The sequence below is a fragment of the Seriola aureovittata genome, chromosome 15, assembly GCF_021018895.1.
Source record: "Seriola aureovittata isolate HTS-2021-v1 ecotype China chromosome 15, ASM2101889v1, whole genome shotgun sequence".
Taxonomy (NCBI): Eukaryota; Metazoa; Chordata; class Actinopteri; order Carangiformes; family Carangidae; genus Seriola; species Seriola aureovittata.
This window is the reverse complement of record NC_079378.1, coordinates 15,211,292-15,234,514: the sequence shown is the minus strand read 5'-3', so window position 1 is coordinate 15,234,514 and position 23,223 is coordinate 15,211,292. Positions and strand designations below refer to the sequence as shown.

The 23,223-nt window shown below is 41.4% G+C and overlaps 1 protein-coding gene across 1 annotated transcript in view; it reads right to left on the bottom strand.

The window, feature by feature from the left end:
• The window catches only part of LOC130182290 (ryanodine receptor 1-like), a 49,591-nt gene extending 26,912 nt beyond the window's left edge, over window positions 1–22,679 (bottom strand). Inside the window, exons 1-63 of the mRNA XM_056397101.1 lie at window positions 22,497–22,679; window positions 17,890–18,009; window positions 17,697–17,795; window positions 17,495–17,515; window positions 16,939–17,013; window positions 16,718–16,796; window positions 16,524–16,636; window positions 16,338–16,437; window positions 16,148–16,244; window positions 15,469–15,543; window positions 15,208–15,364; window positions 14,928–15,092; window positions 14,657–14,778; window positions 14,364–14,550; window positions 14,097–14,232; window positions 13,893–13,988; window positions 13,363–13,481; window positions 13,061–13,194; window positions 12,691–12,932; window positions 12,372–12,564; window positions 12,044–12,260; window positions 11,865–11,969; window positions 11,654–11,757; window positions 11,487–11,570; window positions 11,214–11,373; window positions 10,934–11,081; window positions 10,579–10,784; window positions 10,317–10,491; window positions 9,998–10,206; window positions 9,528–9,886; window positions 9,286–9,415; window positions 8,939–9,099; window positions 8,676–8,838; window positions 8,502–8,588; window positions 8,169–8,395; window positions 7,631–8,069; window positions 6,974–7,555; window positions 6,663–6,863; window positions 6,083–6,194; window positions 5,832–5,975; window positions 5,404–5,677; window positions 5,183–5,297; window positions 4,894–5,026; window positions 4,705–4,799; window positions 4,491–4,626; window positions 4,197–4,383; window positions 3,990–4,101; window positions 3,762–3,882; window positions 3,382–3,551; window positions 3,068–3,288; window positions 2,890–2,980; window positions 2,644–2,784; window positions 2,392–2,555; window positions 2,216–2,294; window positions 1,905–1,994; window positions 1,670–1,810; window positions 1,514–1,591; window positions 1,357–1,432; window positions 1,139–1,262; window positions 658–773; window positions 463–530; window positions 233–354; window positions 27–76 (exon numbers count right to left, since the gene is read on the bottom strand). Coding sequence (XP_056253076.1) covers window positions 27–76; window positions 233–354; window positions 463–530; window positions 658–773; window positions 1,139–1,262; window positions 1,357–1,432; window positions 1,514–1,591; window positions 1,670–1,810; window positions 1,905–1,994; window positions 2,216–2,294; window positions 2,392–2,555; window positions 2,644–2,784; window positions 2,890–2,980; window positions 3,068–3,288; window positions 3,382–3,551; window positions 3,762–3,882; window positions 3,990–4,101; window positions 4,197–4,383; window positions 4,491–4,626; window positions 4,705–4,799; window positions 4,894–5,026; window positions 5,183–5,297; window positions 5,404–5,677; window positions 5,832–5,975; window positions 6,083–6,194; window positions 6,663–6,863; window positions 6,974–7,555; window positions 7,631–8,069; window positions 8,169–8,395; window positions 8,502–8,588; window positions 8,676–8,838; window positions 8,939–9,099; window positions 9,286–9,415; window positions 9,528–9,886; window positions 9,998–10,206; window positions 10,317–10,491; window positions 10,579–10,784; window positions 10,934–11,081; window positions 11,214–11,373; window positions 11,487–11,570; window positions 11,654–11,757; window positions 11,865–11,969; window positions 12,044–12,260; window positions 12,372–12,564; window positions 12,691–12,932; window positions 13,061–13,194; window positions 13,363–13,481; window positions 13,893–13,988; window positions 14,097–14,232; window positions 14,364–14,550; window positions 14,657–14,778; window positions 14,928–15,092; window positions 15,208–15,364; window positions 15,469–15,543; window positions 16,148–16,244; window positions 16,338–16,437; window positions 16,524–16,636; window positions 16,718–16,796; window positions 16,939–17,013; window positions 17,495–17,515; window positions 17,697–17,795; window positions 17,890–18,009; window positions 22,497–22,544 — 9,295 coding nt within the window. The 5' untranslated portion in view covers window positions 22,545–22,679. The remainder of the gene's footprint in view (window positions 1–26; window positions 77–232; window positions 355–462; window positions 531–657; window positions 774–1,138; window positions 1,263–1,356; window positions 1,433–1,513; window positions 1,592–1,669; window positions 1,811–1,904; window positions 1,995–2,215; window positions 2,295–2,391; window positions 2,556–2,643; window positions 2,785–2,889; window positions 2,981–3,067; window positions 3,289–3,381; window positions 3,552–3,761; window positions 3,883–3,989; window positions 4,102–4,196; window positions 4,384–4,490; window positions 4,627–4,704; window positions 4,800–4,893; window positions 5,027–5,182; window positions 5,298–5,403; window positions 5,678–5,831; window positions 5,976–6,082; window positions 6,195–6,662; window positions 6,864–6,973; window positions 7,556–7,630; window positions 8,070–8,168; window positions 8,396–8,501; window positions 8,589–8,675; window positions 8,839–8,938; window positions 9,100–9,285; window positions 9,416–9,527; window positions 9,887–9,997; window positions 10,207–10,316; window positions 10,492–10,578; window positions 10,785–10,933; window positions 11,082–11,213; window positions 11,374–11,486; window positions 11,571–11,653; window positions 11,758–11,864; window positions 11,970–12,043; window positions 12,261–12,371; window positions 12,565–12,690; window positions 12,933–13,060; window positions 13,195–13,362; window positions 13,482–13,892; window positions 13,989–14,096; window positions 14,233–14,363; window positions 14,551–14,656; window positions 14,779–14,927; window positions 15,093–15,207; window positions 15,365–15,468; window positions 15,544–16,147; window positions 16,245–16,337; window positions 16,438–16,523; window positions 16,637–16,717; window positions 16,797–16,938; window positions 17,014–17,494; window positions 17,516–17,696; window positions 17,796–17,889; window positions 18,010–22,496) is intronic.
• Window positions 22,680–23,223: the final 544 nt, after the last annotated feature.

The window sequence follows — 23,223 nt, the reverse complement described above, 5'->3', positions numbered from 1 at the left end:
TTGACGCTGAGAAACTGACATCTTACCAAAGAGAGAAACTCTGTGTCTCACCAGAGCGGACATTTTACAGAAGATACTATGATGAGAAGGAAAGGAAAAGGAAGGAAAGGAAAATGAAGGAAAGGAAAATGCGAGAAAAAAGAAATGCTGATAAAAGGGGGAAAGTGATATATGAAAAGAATACATAACAGAACATTTCTGTGTTTTTATTTCTATATAAGAGAGAGATCACCTTGCAATCATCTCCTTCTCCTTATTGGAAGAATGGCCACCACTACCCAGAACCTTTGCAGGTGTTGACAAGAAGTAGAGGCAGTGGTTTTTGAAATACTGGTTGATTAGAGGCATCAAGATCTGAGAGAGACAGACAGTTTCAGAGATAGTGAGTTTTCACAGTACAGCAACGAGGACAAGCTGGGTCTTCAAAATTGTGCCCACATTAGCTTAAAACAACAGTTTCACCTTGGCAAAGAATTTGATTTCCTGTTCATGAGGAGACTTTTCCACTCGTCCACTGCTCACAACAGCCTCTGTGAAACACATAGTAAAATATGATGATATTGCAATAACACTGGCGATCAAGATCTACTTTAAGTTGCATCAATAAAGATCTCTCAGATGTTACAGTATCTGTTGTTCATTCTTGCCCAACAGTACCAAGATGAGCGATGAACTCCTGGGCAATTTCCATCCACTTCAGCAGCTTCTGCAGGAAACCATAAGCAAATCTCTTCTCAATGGAAGAGATGTCAGACTCCATGTCTTTCAGGCCCCTAAAGTGAAACAGACTTTAACTCTTTGTCCTTTTTTAACAAAAGAGAATATGTAGTACATCTTAAAACATAATTTCAAGAGGAAACTTTCAAACCATAATGTAAGCTCAATACTGGTTCCCTTATAGACAAAGAATCTATGATCATACAGAACATAACAGAAACATTAATTACTACCTAAAACTAAAAAATAGGATGCTTGCTATGTTTCTGTTTTTCTGTCTTGTTCTGTAAGTATTTTTGTAATCTTCTTGGGAAACATAATACAGTCAACAGGAAATATGTTAGAAAATAACTTTTAATAGAATGAAACAAACACAATCCCCTGCTGGATGTCGTACAGAAATTGTTCTCTTGCATTTTACCTTGTGACAGCGTATCCATTCAGCTGCAGGAACTTGAGCAGCTCATAAGCCTTCTCTCGATCTCGTGCCTTTTCTTTTGCTGTCAGAGTATCATAGGGCACCAGTAGAGGATGTGTTCCACCTCCTACACAAACAAACACAATCAAAACTCTTGAAGAAACAAACGAATATCAAATTTTCCATATGTTTAAGTTCCCTCCGCTAAAATAAAATCTTACCTTTGGCCTGAAGCTCCAACTTTTTCTTCCGTCCCCATGTGTTGTGGTAATTTTCTGCCAGTTGCTCTGCCATAGACTGTGAACAGATATGAACACTGATTACTGATCAGATGTTAAGATTATAGCACGTATGCTTCAAACACTTACTGCCACTTACCTGCAGGTCTCTTGAAAGAGCCATGTGTGAGATATCAATGGGCTGTGGGCTGTAGCCATGGCTTGGGTCATAGGTTGCCTAGAACAGAGAGAGGTATCATTATAAACACTGCTGGAATAGCAGTAATATTTGTACATTCATCCAACTGCTCTTTACCTGAGCAGTCTGTGAGATTTTTCGTGCTGCCACTTTCTTCTTCTCTGACTCTTCTTCCTCTCTGGCTTTATCTAGGTTCCACTCCCATGCAAGCATGGCTTTGATTGACTCTTTGATCGGCCAACGGTAGATCTCTTTGTCCTGCCAGAAGGATGTAGATCAGAGTGATCAGAAGCAGAGACAGATGAAGTAAAAGCTCTGGAGGATTAACTGCACAGTGTGACAGGGAACCTACCTTCTCTGAGAAGGTCTTGTACGGTCTCAGCATCGGATGAGTTTTTGCATTTTCATCCAGCACCTCACCATAAGACCAGTTATTCTGGATCTGAAAAATAGATGCATACACAATATGTATTACAGCTGTTCTTCATGCTTGCAAATATAATGGCTTCCTTCTTACTTGCAGTAAGTATAAATTCATTTGGCATTTTAACTTTCTAGCATATAAAGTAAAGCTGTCCTGTCAAACTAACCAAATATGTTGCTCCTGAAGAACAGTATCAGACTATTGTGAGTGATAACAGCAGGTGAAAATAAAAGGTCTACCTTTTCAAAGGCCCATTTATCATGTGTATATTCAGCATATTTGTTGATAAAGGGATCCAGTCTCTCAGGGATGATAGTGCTGTGGATGGAGGAAGGATCAGAGTACATGTGGCTTTAATTATTGTACAGAGAGATAATTTATGTCTTGGAAGGCATAATGACAAAAACCCTCTCACTTTGTGGTCTCTACTGGTTTAGGATCAAAGTTTCCCTCTGCATCCACTGATGCCTTTTTCTCTGTTTTGGAGGAGTAGCTGGCATCTACATAGTCGGGAGGAATGGCTCCAGCAATGGAGCAGATGCATGGCATTGAAATTTTGAAAATCTCAGCATCAAATTTCTGCAATCACAATAACAAGGTTTTACAATATGTCCATACACCATCTATTATCTGGAACAAGAAAAATCTCATATAGCAGGAGTTGCACCTTGTGTGCAAGTGATTCAAAGATCCCCCAAAACAGTTTTCGAGTGAGATGCAGCTCCTCTTCTGATGCGACTCCAAAGTTGGCCCAACCATTGGGGAGGCAATAATATTTCCAACAACGCTCATAATGATTGGTCAAAAGCTGCAGGACAACAAAAATATAAAAGTGAAAAGTGAAAAAATTAATAGCAGAAGAACATGAAATTACAGGGAAATAATGGTTTTAATAGTTTAAAGTTCATCATACCTTCAAAGGCATTTTGGCATACTCATTGAGAATGGGTACGTCGAACACCAGCCGTCTGAGCAGGTGCTGAAGCATGGATGGACGTAGATGTCTGAAAGAAAGATAAACAAAGTTAACTTCCACTGTGAACCGTGCAATATTAATTGACATGAAAGGTTTGCCATGATATTAAACTCACTTGCACAAAGCCATGAGGCACTCTTCAATGATGTCTCTTTGGGCCTTCGTGAAGGCTCGTCCACGAGACAGCCGGTAGATTGTGTGCAACATGGAGTCGATCATTATGGCTCGGTGGTCACTGCCAGCAAAGAGTGGGGCACACTTGGTGATGAGTGGCAACACAGCAGAACACAGGTAGCGGTTCAAAGCGAGGGCCATCTCTGTAGTGCTGAAGTTAACCTGCGGTGAATTAAGCCCAACAGTAAGATTATAATCCTGCTCTCCACTCCAAGGACATTATACAATACGACTGTTTGATTGATTGAGGCTCACCGTGTCCAGAGAGGCAGCAGCCCTCATGTCAGGCAGAAAGCCTACTTCCAGCACATGGAGCAGGAAATCCTGGTTGTCAATACCATACACTCTGTCCAGGAACAGCACCATAGGAGCCTTGTGATCTGGCACAAAACTGGCTGACATCTTTGGCTCTATGATGCTGTTGTCTAAGCACGAAGTGGGAAAAAACATTTTGAAAAACGATTATTAACATGTTAAGCTGGACAGAAGTGATCTGATGGTATGACAAAGCGTTCAGCATCCGGCTGTACACTGGTAACAGTACACGTTGTTAAACCTTGAATAAGCACTGTGTTGATTAAATGAATAAACACTGATTAAAGAAACCAGTACAATATGGTCTCTCAAGTGTTTACCTTTTCCAAAAGAAGGTATCTGAACAGGAAGGCTGATGACTCCCACCAGATCCTCAAGAGGGACCAGAGACCGCAGAATGGCCCTGATCCTCAGAGCCTCTCCCTTACCAGCCTGGATCAACTGTTGAGACAAAGAGTCTCTATAAAGACATTTTCAATAAGATTTCCTATTCTTGTATCTGTTCTTTGTTTCTACGCCTGTTTAATAAGTCCAGTATGGTAGCTTACGTGCATCTCAGGAGCACAGCGTCCCAGCAAGTCAATAAGGGCAGAATAGAAAGACATGATAGCATTTCCAAGGTGCACCCTGTTCTCCTCATGCTGCTCCTCTCCTCCAAACCTACCAGATAAAAAGATAGTGGCTATAAATCTTGCTGCTACAGCTACACTCATTAAATACAATCAGGCCTTTGAACAAAAGTTAAAAGCTCTTACATGGGAAAGCGTCTGTCTTTCTTAACACTAGGGCCATCCCTTGCAGGGTCCTCTGATATTTTGATAGCTTCCTCTATTGCAGCCAGCAGACCATTGCCACCCTCCCCTCTCAGGGCTGGACCAAAGCACTCAGGCCTGCGAATGAGGAGACGTACCACCACATTGGCATTCTCTTCTACGCTCTCCCCTACAGTAGGGAAAGAAACACACTGTGTTATTTATAAGGGAGAAAAACAGAAATAATATGGGCATTAGAATTACACACTGCATTTTGTAACAAAGTAAGAATCAGACCGTTGACAAATACAGCAAAACGAAGAAAGTCAAGGTATTTCTCTCCACCACAAGGATTCCAGCCGATGTCAGGGTATCCTTTAGACAGTAGCATTGGACAGCTCTGCAGTCCACATCCAGCTAAATACTTCACCACCTGGAAAGACATCAGTGTACTCAAGTGATGGACAATCTTATGCAATGCTTATTTTGTGCATATTGATTGAAATTTTACCATTTCTAGGTCCTGCTCTTGGAGAGCCAATGCAAGCTCGTTGTTGTCGATACAAGAGGCTGCAGCCACGTCCAGGGGGGTGGAGCCACGCATTCCTACAGAACAGCAAATAATGTAGAGGTTTATCACAGTTAACTCTTCAAGAATAACACATCAAGAATAATGCTGGAACTTAACAAAGACAATCACCAAGGCCGATGCCACTGTTCTGGAGAAGGTAGCTGAGGTGGTCAAACATAGAGCGCTGATTTTGACGACTGATGCGACAGAAATAGCAGAGAAAGCGGCAACAGTTGGTCACCACTCGAGGGAATCTGATCTCCTGTTGGAAGAAGGAATGATGCAAATGTAAAGTTAAGTAATATATGAGGTTGGTCTTATTGCCTTCTTTTGTCTATTCGTTGGTGGTATCAAAAAGCAAGGTCGATCTCTAAATGTAAAATAGTTACAATGCAAGTGGGTGGAACAAAAAATATACCTTTGAGTCCCCACCGCCCAGTACATTAACCATGACCTCCATGACAGTTTCATGCATGCCCAGAGCTCTCATCAAGTTGGGGTGCTGATAGAAAACTTTGTTACTCATGATGTTCCTAAGGGAGACAAAAATTAAGTTACTGTATAGTTTCAGTGACATACATTTAACAGACAATTCACTTCAAGGCAAAGTAATCAGAATAAATCAAATCTTATATCAACCCGATGCTTTGGATCATAAGCCTCTCTTCTTCTGGACCCATCTGGACAATAAGCAAGGAGCGGATCTGTCCCAAGCACTCCAGCAGGTCCATGGTGTCCTGAATTGACACTGCGTTGATGGTGTAGGCCTTGGGAAGGGCACGCATGAGCTCTCCCAGCCCATCATACTGCCTGTGAAGGAGGCTGAACATCATGCGCACCAGCTCAGGGTTCTGGATAAATGACTCCTGGGCCCAATGGATCATAGTATGGGAAATCAGCTCCTGTAACGTGCCTGGTAAACAGAGTACAAAGGGTTAAGCGAGAATACAAAAGATACTATGCACTGATTGCGGTCAGGGGATGAAAGAGGGATAAAGCAGCACTGTTTTGTTGAAGAGCAGACGACAAATGTTCAACAAATCCTCTATCTATAACTCATAACTCACTTGGTTTTTTATCTTCCTGAGGCTCAGGTTCCACCTCAACCTTCTTCTCCCGGAATTTCTTCACCTTTTCCAACATACGGAGCAATCGTCCGCGGAGAGAATTATCCACTTCTTCCTCTTGCTCTTCTTCTTCAATATGAACACCTGAGAGTTTTAAATAAGGTATTGTAACTTATGTCAAAATCTGCCATCTGCAGTGTTAATTTTAAATGCGGATGTTGGTAGACTTGATACTGTAGGTGAAAACTGACCGCAGTGTGCCAGCAGAGCATTGTGAAAAGCCAGCATGGATTCGCGGACCTCATCGGGGACAGGGCACTCTTCATCCTCAGTGCAATTCTTGAAGTTCATGAGCATGTTGACCTTCACAAGAGCAAGAAGCAAGTAATACAAGAAAGTCATTTATTTTCAAAAGCCCAAAAGGGCTTATCATAGTTATGGAAAAAAAAAAAAATTCAAACTCAAACAAAATAGACGAGTGACCTAATGAGGGGGATTTATTCTTCGAGGAGTATATTCTGTCTCAAAAAGAAAGATAAAGTTCTTGCATGTAAACACTTGCTGAAATTAGTTTCTTTGGCAGGATATTGTGGACATGAGTTATGTTGGCAGTGAGCAGCTGAGTACATTTTAAAACAGCTGCACTGAAATCTTCTGAATTTGATTTTATGCTACCTACGATTTGGCAATTTTTGTACCAGAACAAAATAAAATACACCACTGAATGGCAGGCTGCATTTTCAGAATGGGGATTTCTGTTGAATGAACAATTCTTAATGCAACTAAACAATCAACAAATGTTCTCTACTCTCTGCATTTTTCTGAGTTTACCTGCTCTTGTGGTGGGGACCGAAATTCACGGGTCTTGCGGGCAGTCTCGGCAGCAGTCATGGTGAAGGCCAGCATAAGTTCATTGTAGCGCTGTCTCTGGTTGGACTGTATCCGGCTGACGAACTGGTCTGAAAAGGCGGTGATGGCCTCCACTCTGTGACGTAGCTCACAGTCACAGAAATACTGCAGCAGAGTACACATCTAAAGGACAAACGCAACATGAATGACTAATACTACACAGCAGATATTAACAGTGTTATTGGAAAAAGGAGCTTTTTTGTATAATCTTTAAAAAAAAAGACTAGAAATACCTGCAGTTTGACAGACTCTGGAAGCTTCATCTGGAAAAGTCCTTGTTCTAGATGTTCTTCTTTCGCCTCACCTGTCTCTACAGGTTTCATCTCTTTTTCTGTTTCCTCTGCACCTTTTTCGCCATTTACTTGCTCTGTCTTGTTCACCGGTTCTTCTTGTGGCATAATGGATTCTGACTCCTCTAAATCTTCCTCCTCCTCCATTTCTTCCTCCTCCTCCTCCTCTTCACCCAAACCATCATCCTCATATTCCTCTTGTTCTTCTTCACCCACGGCTTCCTGCTCTTCTTCCTTCACTGCTCCTTCTTTTGGGGGAGCTTTCTGTTCCTTCTCTTCCTTCAACTTGGCATTCTCCTCAGCAGGCTCCTCCGCCTTCTTGGTACTGAAGACTGTGGGCTCAATCATCTTCAGGATGTGTGTGACATCTTCATCATCGAACACACCCATGATGAGGAGAGTACTGATGAGCTTCAGGATTGGAACAAAATGAAATTCAACACTGCCTCCCACAGGATCTCTCATGGCTTGACCTCCATCTTGCACAGCCTCAATCAGCATGTTCAAGGCCGTGGTCTTTAGCACCTGGAGATACAAGCAAACTTATGATTATTAGTGACTCCAGAATTTCCCTAAAATGCCAAACCTGTTCCACCTCACCTGTAAGGGGATGACTGGACTCAGTGTGTAGATGTCTTGATCTGTTCCCACAAACCCAGTAGAAGAGAAATGGAGTTTGGGGCGTAGACATGTAGTGAGGCCGACACCAGGTAAAGCATGAGATTTGTCCGAGTACAGAGTGATACTGCGTGTTTCATCAGTCATCGGGACTATAAATTCCTTGTTGGTTCCCAGCCTGTTTCTCTTGGCAGACTCCAGGTGCATGCTGATTAGCAGATCATAAAAGCCACTCCTCATTGGCCCAGGTAGGTAGGTGTCCTCGATGGCGTAGAAGAGCTGGGATTCATCCACGTGGCTGCACAGAGCGTGAGCCACACGGTTGTTTCCCAAGGCACACACTGAACCATACAGCTTCAGAGTGTGATAGTGGAACTTCAGCAAGTCCATACGTTCAGACAGCTCCAGGATGTCAATACACCTAGAGAATACCAAGGGGTTAACTTTGTTGGGAAAAAACAGCACACTTTTCTAACTCCTTGCAATGCAACAGATAAATGCTGAGTGATGTAGTTCTAACCTGTTCTCCTCTGGGATGTGGAGGGCCATCATGGTAAGTGGCTCCTGACACTGCACCATCCAGCCCAGTCTCTCACTAACACGCCCTGTCTCTGGAGCCAGGAAGTGGTTGGGCATGCGGCTCCAGATGACAGGGGTTAACATTTGGACATCCAGTCTTGGAGGACACTGGGGGACAGGGTTCTTGCGTTCACTCCGGAACATGGCGGTAGAGATCGGCATAATGTTCTGGCAAGAAAAGTAAAGGGAGAAAAATGATGTATTACAGAAGACGGTTAACAATAAAAGTCAGAAATATGAGATATCTTGATTGTGAGGATTGGCGCAGACTGACCTTGAGCTTGCCAAGTTCGAACTGAATCATATTCTGATTGGAAGGAAGGACAAAGACAGCTGGGAACAGTTTTGTGTTGGGCTCCACCTGCAAGAAGGGAACATAACATGGTTGCATGAAATGACCAAGGCTTTATAAAAAACTGTATAAACACTAGATTGAAGCTTTTCTGACCTGGTAAAAAGTGTTTATCTCTTTTCCATTAGCAGTGAAAGTCATGAGTCCTGTGTCCAAATCAATAAGACAGCCAATCACAAAATCCTCCTGACTGACTCGGGTCTGCTGGGAGCTGCTGAACTCCCCTCCCCATACCATGTAGCAGTTACTGCGTTTTATACTGAGGAAGACAGGAAAAGATCAGAAGCCAGTATTTATTGCATTTTATTATTTTAATAATGAAAACACACTGTTTTTTGTTTTCTACAAGAGAAACATACCTGTCATGAATGTTGCCTTTATCATCACCTACAGTGACTGTTACATTTCTCACTTTGCTGATGTCAAAGTGAAGGTCATACTGGTGATAGTCAGGTGTGATCCAGCCCACCCACACGCCACTGGGCTCCTGCCCCGCAAACACTCGCACAGAATAATAGTACTGGTTAAGGAAGGAGGGTGGTGGGGGGGATAAAGATTAGTACAATTTCAGTTGAAGATGAATTCAACACAAAGATTAAAGTCAGTAGAGTACTGACAGGCAAGTTAAATATGAAAAATACTGTAAGCACAAATGAGCAAATGGTTACGAATATGGTAGCCATATAAATTTAAGTCATAGTCATACTGTAGTGGTGTTGAGGATGATGTCCATGTCATCCCTGTCATCTGGCACCACATCTTCCACTAAGCGGGGCATGGTGGGAACAACAGGTGGTGGTGTGATTAATGCTGCCTTTTTAGCCTTGAATAGGAATCTGGAAATGAACAGCAGCAATTACTCACTATGAATGAAAATGTAAAAACAGTATCCCAGCTGTAGCCTTCTAAATTCCCTCTTCAAGTCACTCTGCATGAATCAGTACTGACCCTTTCTTCTTGCTTTTCTCAGTAGAGGCGTCCTTCTCATTCTCTCCATTTTTGATGGCAGGGGTCTCTTTAGGCACAGAGGGTTCTTTCTTTTCCTCCTCCTGCTCTTTGCGACTGGCTGACTTCTTGAGTATTTCAAAGTCAGAGTCTGGGTCCACCTCTACCACCTCATCCTCAGGGATGGTCAGGGTACGAGTAAGAAGGGTGGTCCCTGCTGGGACTTTGAAGGTCTCATGAAACTCAACTGGCATGCTGAGTCTGAAGAATATCAGATCTGTGTTGGCGTTCTGAGATCCGAATGTCTTGTGCGTAACTTTGAGACAAGGAGCAGTCTCCACTGTCCCATCAACACGGGACACCTAGAGCATAAACAAAAGGGAGCAAGGTGGTGATCCAGAAAATAATGACTTATTCAAAATGGGAACAAATACATATTTCGTCAAAACAGGGTGACAACTAATGCACAATACCTCAATGTGAGGATGCTCAGTAGGCACAATGATGTATTGGGGAAGGCTCTTGCTGAACCACATGGTAATGTCTCTTTTCATGTTGATAGCAAAGGGTTCAAATCCCTCCTGCAGGCCACAGATGGTAAAGTAACTAAGACTACTGACGTTCTGACCCAAGTTGATCCTTCCAACCTGGGACAGGCCCAGACTGCACACAGGTATGAAGCCTAGGGATGTTCAATACATGCATGGACATGCATTAAAACACAAACCCACATGTGCAAATATCATATGTCTCTAACTGAGAACATTTGCTTTTACTTGTAAGTGTACTTACCCTCTCCTATCTCGATATCCTTAAAGGCCATCTCTGAGCCTGAGTCACTGATCAACATTTCTCCATTGAGTGTAAACATGATGTTCATTTCTGTGAGGTCGATCATACAACCCACCACATCACCAGATTGCCACTGACGACCAAATGGCTCATTTCCCACATGCCAACGTTGGGCCTGAAAAAGAAAACATCATCGTTTTAGAGTTTAGTTTAGGAGGCTTTGGCATCCTTCACAAGCATGTAAACTAGATCTTTCTCCCACCTTGAAACCATTGAAGACGTATGCCAACTCATCTGCACCAAGTTCAGTGTCTGCGCGAACACTGGGCCTGGCCCAGCCCACTCTCATCTCCCCGACTGTCACAGCCTCAAACTCAAAGTACCACTTCCCCTGTGTGATAGCATAAGATTTTTCTGCTCTGAACACTCTGATCTTATCTCCACGGCCGCTGCCTGGTCCATGCCCGCCTACATTAACACAGACACGATAGCATTTGAAGGAAAAGTTTGTGGATTCAATAAAATGCCTGTAGTGCTAATGATTAATTTGTAGGACTACATAACAAAATAAACAAATATTCCTGCCATCCCTCTTATAGATAGCCATGCAAACTTACTGCTCTCCTGGTCGGGTGGTTCTATGTTGTAACCATATCCAATGAGAGTGCGAACAGCTGCACAAACTGTGTCTCTATTGGTCTTTTTAGTCTTTTCATCCAGTAGGTTGTAAGGAACCAGACGGGGATTGCGCTTGTTCATTATATCCTACACAACAAAATAATATTAAACATGAAAAAGTAATATTAAAACTTGTATCCATCAAAAATATCTACACATTATTATTATTATTATTATTATTATTATTATAGGGACTTCTTCATAAAAGAATTATGGTACCTGCACAATACTGTATGTCCAGCCCTGGCGAACTCTGTCTCTTGCCCACACATTGTGTCCGTTTTCTGCCAGTCTCTCCACAAGAGTGTTTTGATTAGGAGTCAGCTTGACGTGGTTGAGGTCCAGAGGGGCTGGTTTATATCCATTACTCTGTATGTAACTAAAAAAAATGCTTTTAGATCAGAAGCTTTACAAGACCATTAACAGTATATATGATAAAAGAGAGGTAACGTCACAAAACGAATCAAAATAAATTTATATCTAGCAGCTCACGTTTTGGGGAGCTTGGTCCTTTTCAGATTCTCCTCTGCTTTCTCATCTCCCATTCCTACATGACAGCCTAGTGCCAGCAGAGTCCTTTGAAACGAATCATACTAGGCATTAGAAATACAAAAAGACAAAAGCCAAGCAGTGTTAATTAAGTGAAGGCACTGACTTACTTGAGTGTCTCTCCTGACATGGCTAAATTGTAGTTCTTCTCTGGTTCAGGCAGACTCTGGAAATCTACCAGGCAGGGGTGCAGCTTCTTGTTGTCATCACGAAACTTGACATTGATTTTAAAAAGTAAAGTGCAAAGATTTTATAAGCAAATTGTTAGTGTACACAACAACATTTTCTATGGGAAAGATAATCAACACTGAAAACACTCACTGGCCCATATGTCCATCCTTGTTCAATGCGAGTAACAGCCCATAACTCGTGGCTATTTTCTGCAAGCTTCTCTCGAATGCGCTCCAAGTGAGGAGGAAGTACAATCTGAAAGGATAATGAACTCAGTGCAGTGGAAAAAGTGAAGATGAAAAAGAGATGGAATAGGGTATAGGGTTTACCTGTATAGTGTCCACAGGGCAAGGAGTGAAGGCTGTATGTGAGAGGGACTGAGTTGGACCCAACAGGTTGCGGATGCCATCGAAATCATGCTTATACTCCTTGATGGGCTCAATCCGCAAACGGTCCCTGGGCAGCACTGCTTCATAGCAAGGCGCATAGCCTGGAGGTGGGAGGAACTTGAAATCCCCATGACGCCCTCCGAGAAGAAATCGCAACCTTGAAGTTAGAGAGGAAAATTCACATAAGTCTAATATGTCATAATTGTACTGCCCTCATTATACAAAAAATAAATTCATGGTCTTTAATTTATAATTCACAACATCCTACTTAATGCCTGCAGAGAAGCTGACAACGGGGAAGAACAGGCCATCCAGGTTGAAGTTCTCAAACATTCCCCGAACAGGATGTCCATTGATACGGAAGGAAATACTGGGCACGCTCAGATCCAAACAGCAGCTGACCACGTCCTCTCCTGCCAGGATGTGCTGACTGGGTGTGGCCACATGTCGTGGAACGCGTCCTGTATACACACAGAGCAAGTGAATTAGTAAGTGGTATGGGCACAAATGCATAAGATCAAAGAATGAGCCTGTGCTGGCGCTGATGCAAAAGACTACTTCTAAAAGTCATACCACGTTCACTTTACCTGACCAGAGGTGAAGCCCGTCAAAACCGTAGGAGTAGAGGTCATCCCCAACCCCGTTGCCCCCCCAGCCTTCCCCTCCACCGGGGTAAGGACTGTAGCCCTCTGTCAGAGCCCAACCCACACGCAGGTGATATGGCTGTGCTGAAAGGAATGGCTCCACATGGTCCACCATGACCTCAAAATACCACTTCTTATACTGAGTGGATCCTTCACACGTTCCAAGGAAAATGTTGGGTCTCATGCTAAAAGTGGATTACAAAACAAATATCTAATTTAGAGCAGCTGTTTAGATAACTGGGCCTCAGGACACAAGAAAGAGCACAAAACATTTTGAGCCTGTACTGAAGTGTGCTCATACAAACTTACCCACCTGGTTACATAATTGATAATGTTGGTTTGAAGTAGAAGGTCACGACCTGGAAGTAGATTCTCTGTGATGAGATTCTGATTTGACCTTACAGCCACCCCGTTACACACACACAGAGAACAGAGCACATCCAGCACCTGGCAAAACAATGGAGACAGAAATTGATGACAGTTATTCTGGTGCTGCCTTGTAGCTTGAGATTTGCTATATTAATCTATCTATGTGGATAAAGATGTGAGCTACAATCAACTCAGACATTTAGTGTTCTCCAACATACTCAACAAACAGTGCTACATGTTCCTGACCTTATGATTGCGTCCATGCTTATCCAGCAGCGAGATGATTGATTTGATGTGATTCTCCTGGATAATATTCAGCACCTCTGGACTCTCAATCAGTACACAGTACAACACCTCCAGGATCCCTGTCATAAAGATGTGACAATATATAAATACATAAACATTGGAAGTACATGTATTTTGGATGGTATGGTAGAAAAGCACAATATCATTTAATAAACCCACAAAAAAAGAGAGTTTAATTAAGACCTCGTTGGCACCGTCTTTACAAAACATTACAAGCTTCACATAGTTAGTGTTTGTTGCATGAATATTCTTTTAAATTGCATCATACTGTCATATTGCTTTGATCGCCCAGTGTATGCTGTTTGGAACCAGTAAAATTCAGCTTCAACTGATTGATGATGAAGACAAATGACTAGTTTATACTAGTATGTTATGTGGTCAAGCTAATAATATGTTGGCATCTGGGGAGAGAAAACAAGAAACTAAATGTACATTGAGCATTTAAATGAGCTTCTATTCGTCTTTGATACCTGAAGATGCCTCCAAACGATCCAATTTACTGACCAGCCAGTCAAGGTTGTCACAAAACAGGGCACAGTTAGCACGATTGCCTCTGATCAAAGACGCTTCATGGAAGAAGAGAAGCAGAAAGAGTTTGTTAATGCATTGTATTCACAAACAAAAAAGATGGCTGGATATGGGAAACATAAATGACTAATCTAAAATCACTGTACCTAGCAATTCATACAGTAAATTTACTATCTCCTTCCATGACTCTGCGGCTTCCTCCCCAGCATACTCTGAGAAGTGGGCTGCCGTGTTGTAGACATTGAGCCGATCGACACAGTCCAGAACATGAGTAATCATTCCCTGTTCAAAACAATAAACATTCATATAAAACTGAAATACAAGTGGAAATAAATCAACCAAACTAAATTTATATTGAAAAATGCAGCAGTTCTACATTTTCATAAAATTCATTCCTCAGTACGTAGACCAACCTCTTCCTGGAATAGGTTCTGTCTGTTCTTAAGGGAGCGAAGCTTGAACTGTTTGTCCTCGTGCTCCAGCTCCTCCTCAGGGGGTCGGAAGTAGAAAATGAGATCCTGCAGGGAGAGCACCACTGTGTCCATCGGCAGAGATGGGGGATTGGCAGATTTGTTTTTCCCACTCAGTGCATCTAGACCTCTGAAGACATGAATAGAGCATGATGTGAATACCACAACCAGCATGCTGTATCTAAAAAGCCAAAACTACTACCAATTTGAGTAAAATATAACTGAAGTAGTGCTACTTGATGAACTGGTTGAAGAGGCCTGTTGTGCTGAAAATCATTCTGGCAGCTTGGGACTCTTCGGTCTGAGATCTAGCCACTGTGAGTGCATCATCCATGTGACCTTCTTTATGGAGTATGGCCTGAGAATTGAATACAGGTTCCCTTAAAACCCAAGTATGTAATCAACACTCATACATTCCTGCACTGGATGCTGACTTGTCAAATGTGATTGAGTTGTCAAATTGAGTCTATATTTTGCTGACCATCTTGATGTATAATCCTGCTTTACCTTCCTCTTCAGAGGACCCAGACGGGCAGATTTAGCATCAACAGCAGCATATGTGAGCCAGAGGGCTGATGACACATGCTGTACGAAGCACATGGACTCTCCATACTTAATCTCAGGCGTGCCCATGCCTTCCACATCTCGCTTCTGGGTCAGTTCAATTTTTTCCTGTAGTATAAATAAAAAGTGTGTTCTTCATTACGCCTGCAAAGAATCTCTATACAGCACAACGCAGTCTCAAACATGTAGCATTCTCACACAGTTGACTTTGCATGACAATGACCTTTGAAATTCTGAAGCAGAAGGCTGCCATCTTGGAAACTGCCTTCTCTGGGTCAACCAACAGCAGTCCTTTCTCTTCATCCAGACAAAGGTACCTGCCTGTTGTTATGTGACGTATCCGGAAAGACTGGCCCCATTTAATATGACCTCCGCTCCAACTACCAACAGGCACAAATGAATGAGAAGCAGCATATTGTTCAGTCACTTAAAGTGAGTGATTGTAAAACACGTGTTGTTAGACGCAAGGAATCAAGACACTCACCCGATACGTAGTGGCTCAAGTCTCCATAAGGATCGGGCATGACTGCATACAGCCCCTCCTTCATAATGAGCAACTCTGGGAAAATTAACAAAAACATGAAAGTCAATGATGTGGCACAAAGGTGGACAAATTTGTAAATACTTTGATATATTTCAGTGTTTTTTAGTTTATGTCAACAAACCACGATAACCAAATCTTCAGATAGGTAGCACATAGCAATGGACATTTGTCTTTTATTCCATCACTATTTAGTAATGTAGAAGGCAAGCGAGGGACCACTCTGAAAACTCCTTGATGGTGTGTTCAATGACCACATGACATGATACGATTTAAGCTGCTGAAAAACTTTCATAATGTTGCCAAAAAATCTAACCAAGCAGAGAAAATAATGAGCCAACATCATAGGATGAGGATAAAAGTTTGTCTTGTTCATTAAAACATTTGCTACTTGGCTGTTTCACAGCCAAACTCAAGTCTCAGGTGTGGTAGAGCTGCCACCATGCATCACAAAACATGCAACTACAGAGGTGTGTTTTATAAAGTAAGGAACATACCGTAAAACATATGGTATGCTTCAGAAAATGGTTGAGAGTAGCATAAAGTGTAGAGCTAAATCAACCAAAACCGGTACAGTGTTTTAATATATTATGAAGGTACAGCAACAAAAGATATTGCTTACCTGCGCTGGTCGTCCCCTTGGTCAGCTCCTGGGATTGCCAAGCACTCGTCCATGTGACCATGGAACAGCCTGAGCACATATCCTCCAGTCAGAAAACCTAGCAGACAAGAGCCACATTGCTAAGAGAGAGTGGACAGGCTCATGAACAAAAGAAAAGTTTTTTTTTTTTAGCAACAGCAAAATTACAGACCTTCAGCTAGCTCACATCCAGACATCACAGGGGTCATGGTCCACAGCGTTTGCATGAAGGAAGCATCCACCATCAAGTCACCACTGGCATAGGACAGATGCTGAAAAGAGTGCAGGAAGCAATACTGGTAAGAGTTGTAGACAACACACTGTCAATTACAGTGAAAGTAAATCAAATTGTGGTTACCAGGTATCGCTCTGAAGAAACACTGACAAGAATGAGATCATCTCCCACCCTGACCTTCTCGCCTTCAGACCTTTGTTTAGAGGCTGGATGGATGGTCCACCAGCAGGCCTCTCCTGTGATGGACAAAAGATTTAGAATACAGAAATCTACATCGGTTTGTGTCGGACATAATGGGCAGTAAAGTTCATAGCCACCTGTGGAGTCTTCCTGCAAGCCCACATCAAAAGCCAATTTGTCTGTCAGTGAGCGCGAAGTAGTCAAACAGCTCAAGTACTGCAGCATAAAGAGAGGGATAACGAGGGTCATGAGATGATATGCGCTCCAAACTATTTAGAGAATAAAACATTTCAAGGAGAACTGCTGCTTAGAGGAGAAGACAGGGCAGAGCAGCAGAAGCCACATAATTGGTGCTCACCATGCTGGAGTGAGTGTGTTTCAGGAGGATGGCATGTCCGTACAGTAGGGTTCGGTGACCACCCCCTTGTGATGACTGACAGAAGAGGGGGGAGGCAGGTAGAGGCAGAGTCAATTAAATGTTTAAAAGATGAAAGATGAAAGGAGGTTTTCATATTCAAAGCTGTCCCTTTGAAACCACTTCAATGTGACATGTTAACAACTTAATATTGAAATGACACTAGGGCAAGTCTACGGACTCTAAGCAGGTGCAATAGGAGGAATAAAAACCACAGCCATATCTTACAGTTGTTAAAATAAGCAAGAATCGGGCTAAACAAAGAGATTTAGACATAGAAATTTTCAAAAAGGCAGAAAAAAATAGGTTGAAGCTGAGGTTTATCGATGATGACGTCACCTTTGATATCAATGGAGGTACTGTAAGCTAGGTTTCTCTATGATAACACTAAAGAGATTATGGAAAGCAGCTGTGATACTTTCATGACACAAACTCTCAGGCTGAAGCAGTGGACAAAAGTTTCATGGAACAGTGTAAAGGAAGGACGCATCACACGTACCCATTTGTCCAGATCGACAGCCTGTGGTTGAGAGGTGGAGGAGTGAAGGAGCACGGGGCATCAAGTCAGAAACGAAACAAAGTGAGTTTCAGTTGTTGAATGAACAACATTCTGCATTTGTTTATTATATCATGAGAACATACCATTAAAAAGTGTCACCTTTTAACCAAACTCTACTAATTCCTCTCTAATTGTGCCTTACCTCATCCACAGACGAGTTGGACAGCATCTCCTGTAACGCCCGCACAGACAGGGACTGCTCCAAAATGAAGCAGCAGATGGCAAGGTCTGGAGGGACATTCTGAAATACAGCACAACCATTAAACCTGGAGAATAGCAGCAAATAAAATTCTCAAATAAATGACATAAAAGGCATAGAAGTGTCCTTTCACTACCTGAGCGTTCGAGGTGGTCTCAAGGAAACACAGACGATTCCCAAACCCTTCACATGACAGACACAGCTTGATCTGTTCCTTCAGAATAGATGCAGTGCACTGCAGCACCACTTGATCATCCTACAATGACAAAACAAGTCCAAAGTGAAGGAGGGGGATTTTTTGGGGGGAATTCTGCAGGAAAAGATGGCGAGAGTGCAAGAGAGATTGATATACAACAAAGGTCTCCACCCAAAATTATCTGAGGGAAACATGGCAGTTTAGATTTTAGATTACTCTCAGTCAAAGCAATAATTTATGTTAAAAGTATTGTATGATGTATAAAGTATTTTCATTTTCTAAGGCGATGAAAATAGAAAATACATGAACAAATGAAAATAGATCAGAGACGTGTTTTTTTATTCCACGCCTTATTCTCCCTGGTCAAAACATTGCACTTTACCCACAATGCAACTCGACTGCCAATAGATCAGTTGGAGCTTTGGGTGCGTCTACTGTCAAACCTCTAGCCTAAAGCAGAGATGAGGGCAGGGCCGTTTTCAAACTTTTATTTATCAGACTTCAATCAGTCCCTTCTGGAGCAACAAAAAGCTTCTGAATCCTTTTTTTCCACATATGTTGTAATGTAGTACTCTGCGAGTCTAAACAGACTTTGATTAGTAAAATCTGTGGAGTTTCCCTTTCATTCATTCTGCAAATCTTAGATCACATTATTGCTGCGTCCAAGACGACAGCAAACTTGGAAACTCCCAAGTGGAAACATCTGAGTTCAGAAAACGTGCGTTCACATGATCAACCTGGAAAACAATATGGATGTCCGAAGTAACATCTTTGCACTTTGTTGCTGTTTTATAGGGAACACAGTAACAACTGAGCAAGATGGAAAATTTCTAAGGTGAATTTACTTTTATTTATAGTCTTGTGAATTGTGACTTCGGAAGATGCCATTATTGTAGTTTTAATGATGTTAAGTCAGGCGAATTGGGGACATGAAGTTCCACACAACTTTCAGAGCAACAAATCAGATGTTCAAATCATTTTCTCCAAGTTGGAGCTTGTAATTTCCAACTTTCATGAACTCAGCACAAGCTTCACATTTCATGGGTTAGCACATTAAACTGTCCATTCATGGCTCAGATAGGTCAAATCCATATGACCCATACCATACTACATTTGCGAGGGGTGGCATTGCAAGCGAAACTAATTTAGAGGTGTCTCTGGGAACACAGAGAGTGATGTCTGCGTCTCACCACATAAATGAGAGTGTTTTGGCAACCAAACCTTTAATCAAACACAATACAATATGGGCAAAATAAATAACAAAAATGTGGGACAATGCAAGAGTAAAATAACCTGCAAAAACAGCTGTTTCCCTATGAAACTTTTCCTGACCTTCACATGCACTTTTTCTGTAAGTGCATTACTCTGTGCCTTCACAGGCCGCAGTACTAATCTCCCCTCCTCTCTGGCTCCAAGACACCAGCCACTCCCCCACAGCTCTCTATTTCAGGCAGCTGCACCTGCTGTTCACACGTCCCTTTCTGGAAAGCAACAGATAGTTAAGATCTGACAGCCAGGAAACAAATTGGCTCACATTGCCTATTGAAATGATGCAATTAGTGAGCTTGCTAAAGAGAGGAATATTCACGATTTTAATTTTTGACTCAACTCAGCTCAAAACCTCATGCTCAGCAGTTTGTGTTTTTTTTATTTGCAAATGCTTCTGGTTCATTCACACGCATGCCACTCAGTGACAAATGTCATTTTAGTAAAAACAGTGTCAACTGGGTTCAACAATAATTTAATCTAATTTAGTCTTTGCCTCAATGTAGTTGATATATTTGTCTATGTATTTCTGAAGCTGAAAACTGGCAACAGACTCTGCAGTATATAAACTGCTGCTTTTAACAATAAAACAAATGTAATTGTTTTGGTACATAATGAAAATATATTGAGGAAGGAAATCTGTAATTTGGTATGGTATGTACAAAGTTAAAAATCGGTGGTGGAGTACTCCACTATAAGTGCAGTCACTGCAGTCACTAAACAGGTTAAACAGGAGCAGTTTAGAATAGAAGTATACAAACTCCAGACAAATTTCATTATACTGACAAATTCACAGTCTCAACATGACACACCTTAGATAAGGTTTGGTGGTCTTTGTTTTAAGGGTAAAGCTGCAGTACAGCGAGGCAGCTCTGCCACTATGGCCACTATTGTTTGTTGTTGTATTGTTGAGTTTAAGCGTGAGTTAAACAGAATTTGTATCATGCTTGTGTAACAGTTTGAGACTGATGTGTTGTAAAAGGGAGTTGGTGCAGTTGGTTTCCTCTTCATCAATCTCATGCCCTGAACAGATGGACTATAAATATACTATTTAACAATTATAATGAAACACCTCTCCTATACAGTAGACATAAAAGTCATGTCAGTACAGACATTAGATTGAAGCAAAAATCTGAGAGCTCTGGCACCCTAAAGACAAGTCAGTCAAATATTAAGAGATCATAACATATGACAGAGCTAAGTATTAAGTTTCATGTTCTCCAACACCAACAGACTGACAGACTGACTGACTGAAAGACAGATGCCATCATGAGGCTGTAGCAGCTGTGTGTTTACACCAGTTTTTATCAGACGGTTTTCTATGTAAGAACTACTGACAAAATGTTTTGAAACCAGTGTCTGATGATAAAGATTGCCCGTACTACTTTAGAAGTAAAGGTCCTACATGGACTGAAGTAAGCAGGTGCTGAAATGGGCCAAGCTTTGAACCTGCTAATCCTCACACAGTAAATATAGAACTCAGCTGAGTTCAGGGTGAACAGCAACAGACTGACAGTAACTTTATGACACACTAGTTGACAAATTTTTACTTTCTTGCTGTGTCTAAAGTCATGAGACAATGCCAACTGAAAATGTGTTTTTTTAGATTAAATACATAAAAGAAAACATATTTGAACTATTTGCACGTGTTTATAATATTAATATTATAAGCAAAAATACAGGCTGCAGTCACATTTTAGGATATACAACTTATATTCAAGTGACAGTAAGGAACTGAGTTTCAAGTGATATTCATAATGGAGTCTATAGATAATCAGCTTCTGGCTTATGCTATCGTCAGGGTTAAAGGGTCTAGAGAAAATCAAGTGACACTATGTGGAACATCTGCAATAGTTGAGTTTCAGTGCTGACTATCCAAATAGAGTGTTACATAGAGTAGTCTGCATGCAAGGCCACAATGCCCTTTTGCCAGCTTTGGCCCAGATCTCAAAAAAGGAAATCTGATAGCTCAGTGGTGAGTAGTGCAGCAAAAATAAACCCATTTAAACTGAATACTTTATGACATGTGCTGTATAATCAATTATGTAAAAATTTCATAACTTCAAAGTAGAACTCCAAAATGTACAGACACCTTTTTACGTAAAATATTTATATTAAAAATACATGATACCTGAAACACAAACTGGGGCTGCAGAAGAAAAAGACCTGTGAAAAAACAGACACCCTGTGGATTCACCCAATGCACCCATAGAAAATTTTGACGTGGGACATGGCCACTGACATAATGCACAGTAAGTGATCAGCAATGACTTAAAAATAGGAATCTCATATTTGCATAAATAGCAGAGAACAATTACTCTGCAAGAGTTGACCTCCATCTGTAGTAGCCATATATGTCCAAGGAACAACAAAATGCAAATAAGTCCCTCAGTAATTACCCCTCAAACAATTTAAACTCAGGACACTGTAATCTGTCAAATTTACTTTTTTCTAAAAAGGCAGATGGAAATAAGTGAGTAGTCCTTGAGATAAAGGACTAGTCTAGGTCATAATGGTTCTTGAAACAAATATAAATAATAGCACACTACCCAGAATACTTAAGTTGTTCCTATTTTCACTCTCTCCCGAAGCAAAAAACACTACTAACTATTTAATCTGGAATCACATAAAGCAACAAACATGGCAATACTGCATCGACAGGAAGTTGGAGGACTCTGTGGGCTCTGTTGTAGAGTTTCAATCTGCATGCCAAGACAAAAAACATCCACACTCCCATAAAACCTCAAGGCATCATACAGTTGAGTCCAGAACTTCACACTAGACCCTGAAGCCATTGTGATCTGGATCCCTGCCTCAGCCACAGGTGCAATGTTCTGCTTCAAGCACTGGTGACCTCATTACAAACTGCACAAAATGTAGCATGCAACTACTGTTGCAAAGAATATTTATTATCCTAAAGGCTATCAATGTTACAACAGTGGTGTCTGTGTCAAAATGTGCAATATGCAAAAATCTGTGTCTAATTGCTTTTCGTAGTCTGTGTGTTAACTTCCACCTGGCACTGAAAGTTTTCTTCTCTGTGACAACACAGTAACATATCAAGTACCCGTTGGGATATAAATAGATAACAATGGCAACAAAACCAACCACCTGTCCTTGTCAATCTGTGCTCCAAGGAAAGAAAGTTACCCTACCCTGTCTATCAACTGATATGAAGTGACAATTTAGTATACAAAAGTCATAGTACTGTACATTGTTCACTGAATAAGTTTACTGACAGTTTTAAAACTATTGGAGAAGAGGCAGACAGCATCACTTACCGTACGCAGGAACTGAATCTCTTCCTCTCCATCCGCTCCTTCCGCCATCCTCCCAAGTCATTAACAGCAAAACCTTGAGAGAAATGGGAAAAGATTTGTCTCAAAGTTCCGTCACTCCTGGTGTCTGTACTGCCCACCACATAAGACAAGACAATGTTGGTGAAGGTTTCCGAAGGGTAGTGCTGGTCCGGTGCCCCTGTCTGGCTGTGTTATGAGGCAGAGGGACTGACTGTTCATTCCTGTTCATTACAGCATCATAAAGAGGTGGAGCAAGCTGACAAAGCTGAACCAGCCATTCAAATGTTCCTAAGTTATGGTGTCCAGACTATTGTCTTGCACTATGTTGTTACAATAATGTTTGCACTGAAGTAAGACATAAAATTTCAAAAATAAGAAGTATCATAATGCCAACAATTCAAAATTGAGTTTGAAAAGGAGAACATTCTATCTTAAAATCAAACTTCAACTATAGGAGTGTAAGGCACATATCATTTGAATGTTTTTTGAATTTAGTCGGTTTTAATTTTCCTTTATTTGCTATTGAACTTACTGAGTGGGACATTATTTTTGTTTGTTTAATAAAACTGATTGATTCTACCAGGTTACAGGGGGGATACTTATGAGATGAAGTAATGTTGCTTTGTAGGTTGTGTTGTTAGTGTTCATCTGTGAACAAAAATAGATGCAAGACATGAAAATGTTAATTGATAAATTATTAATTATGAAT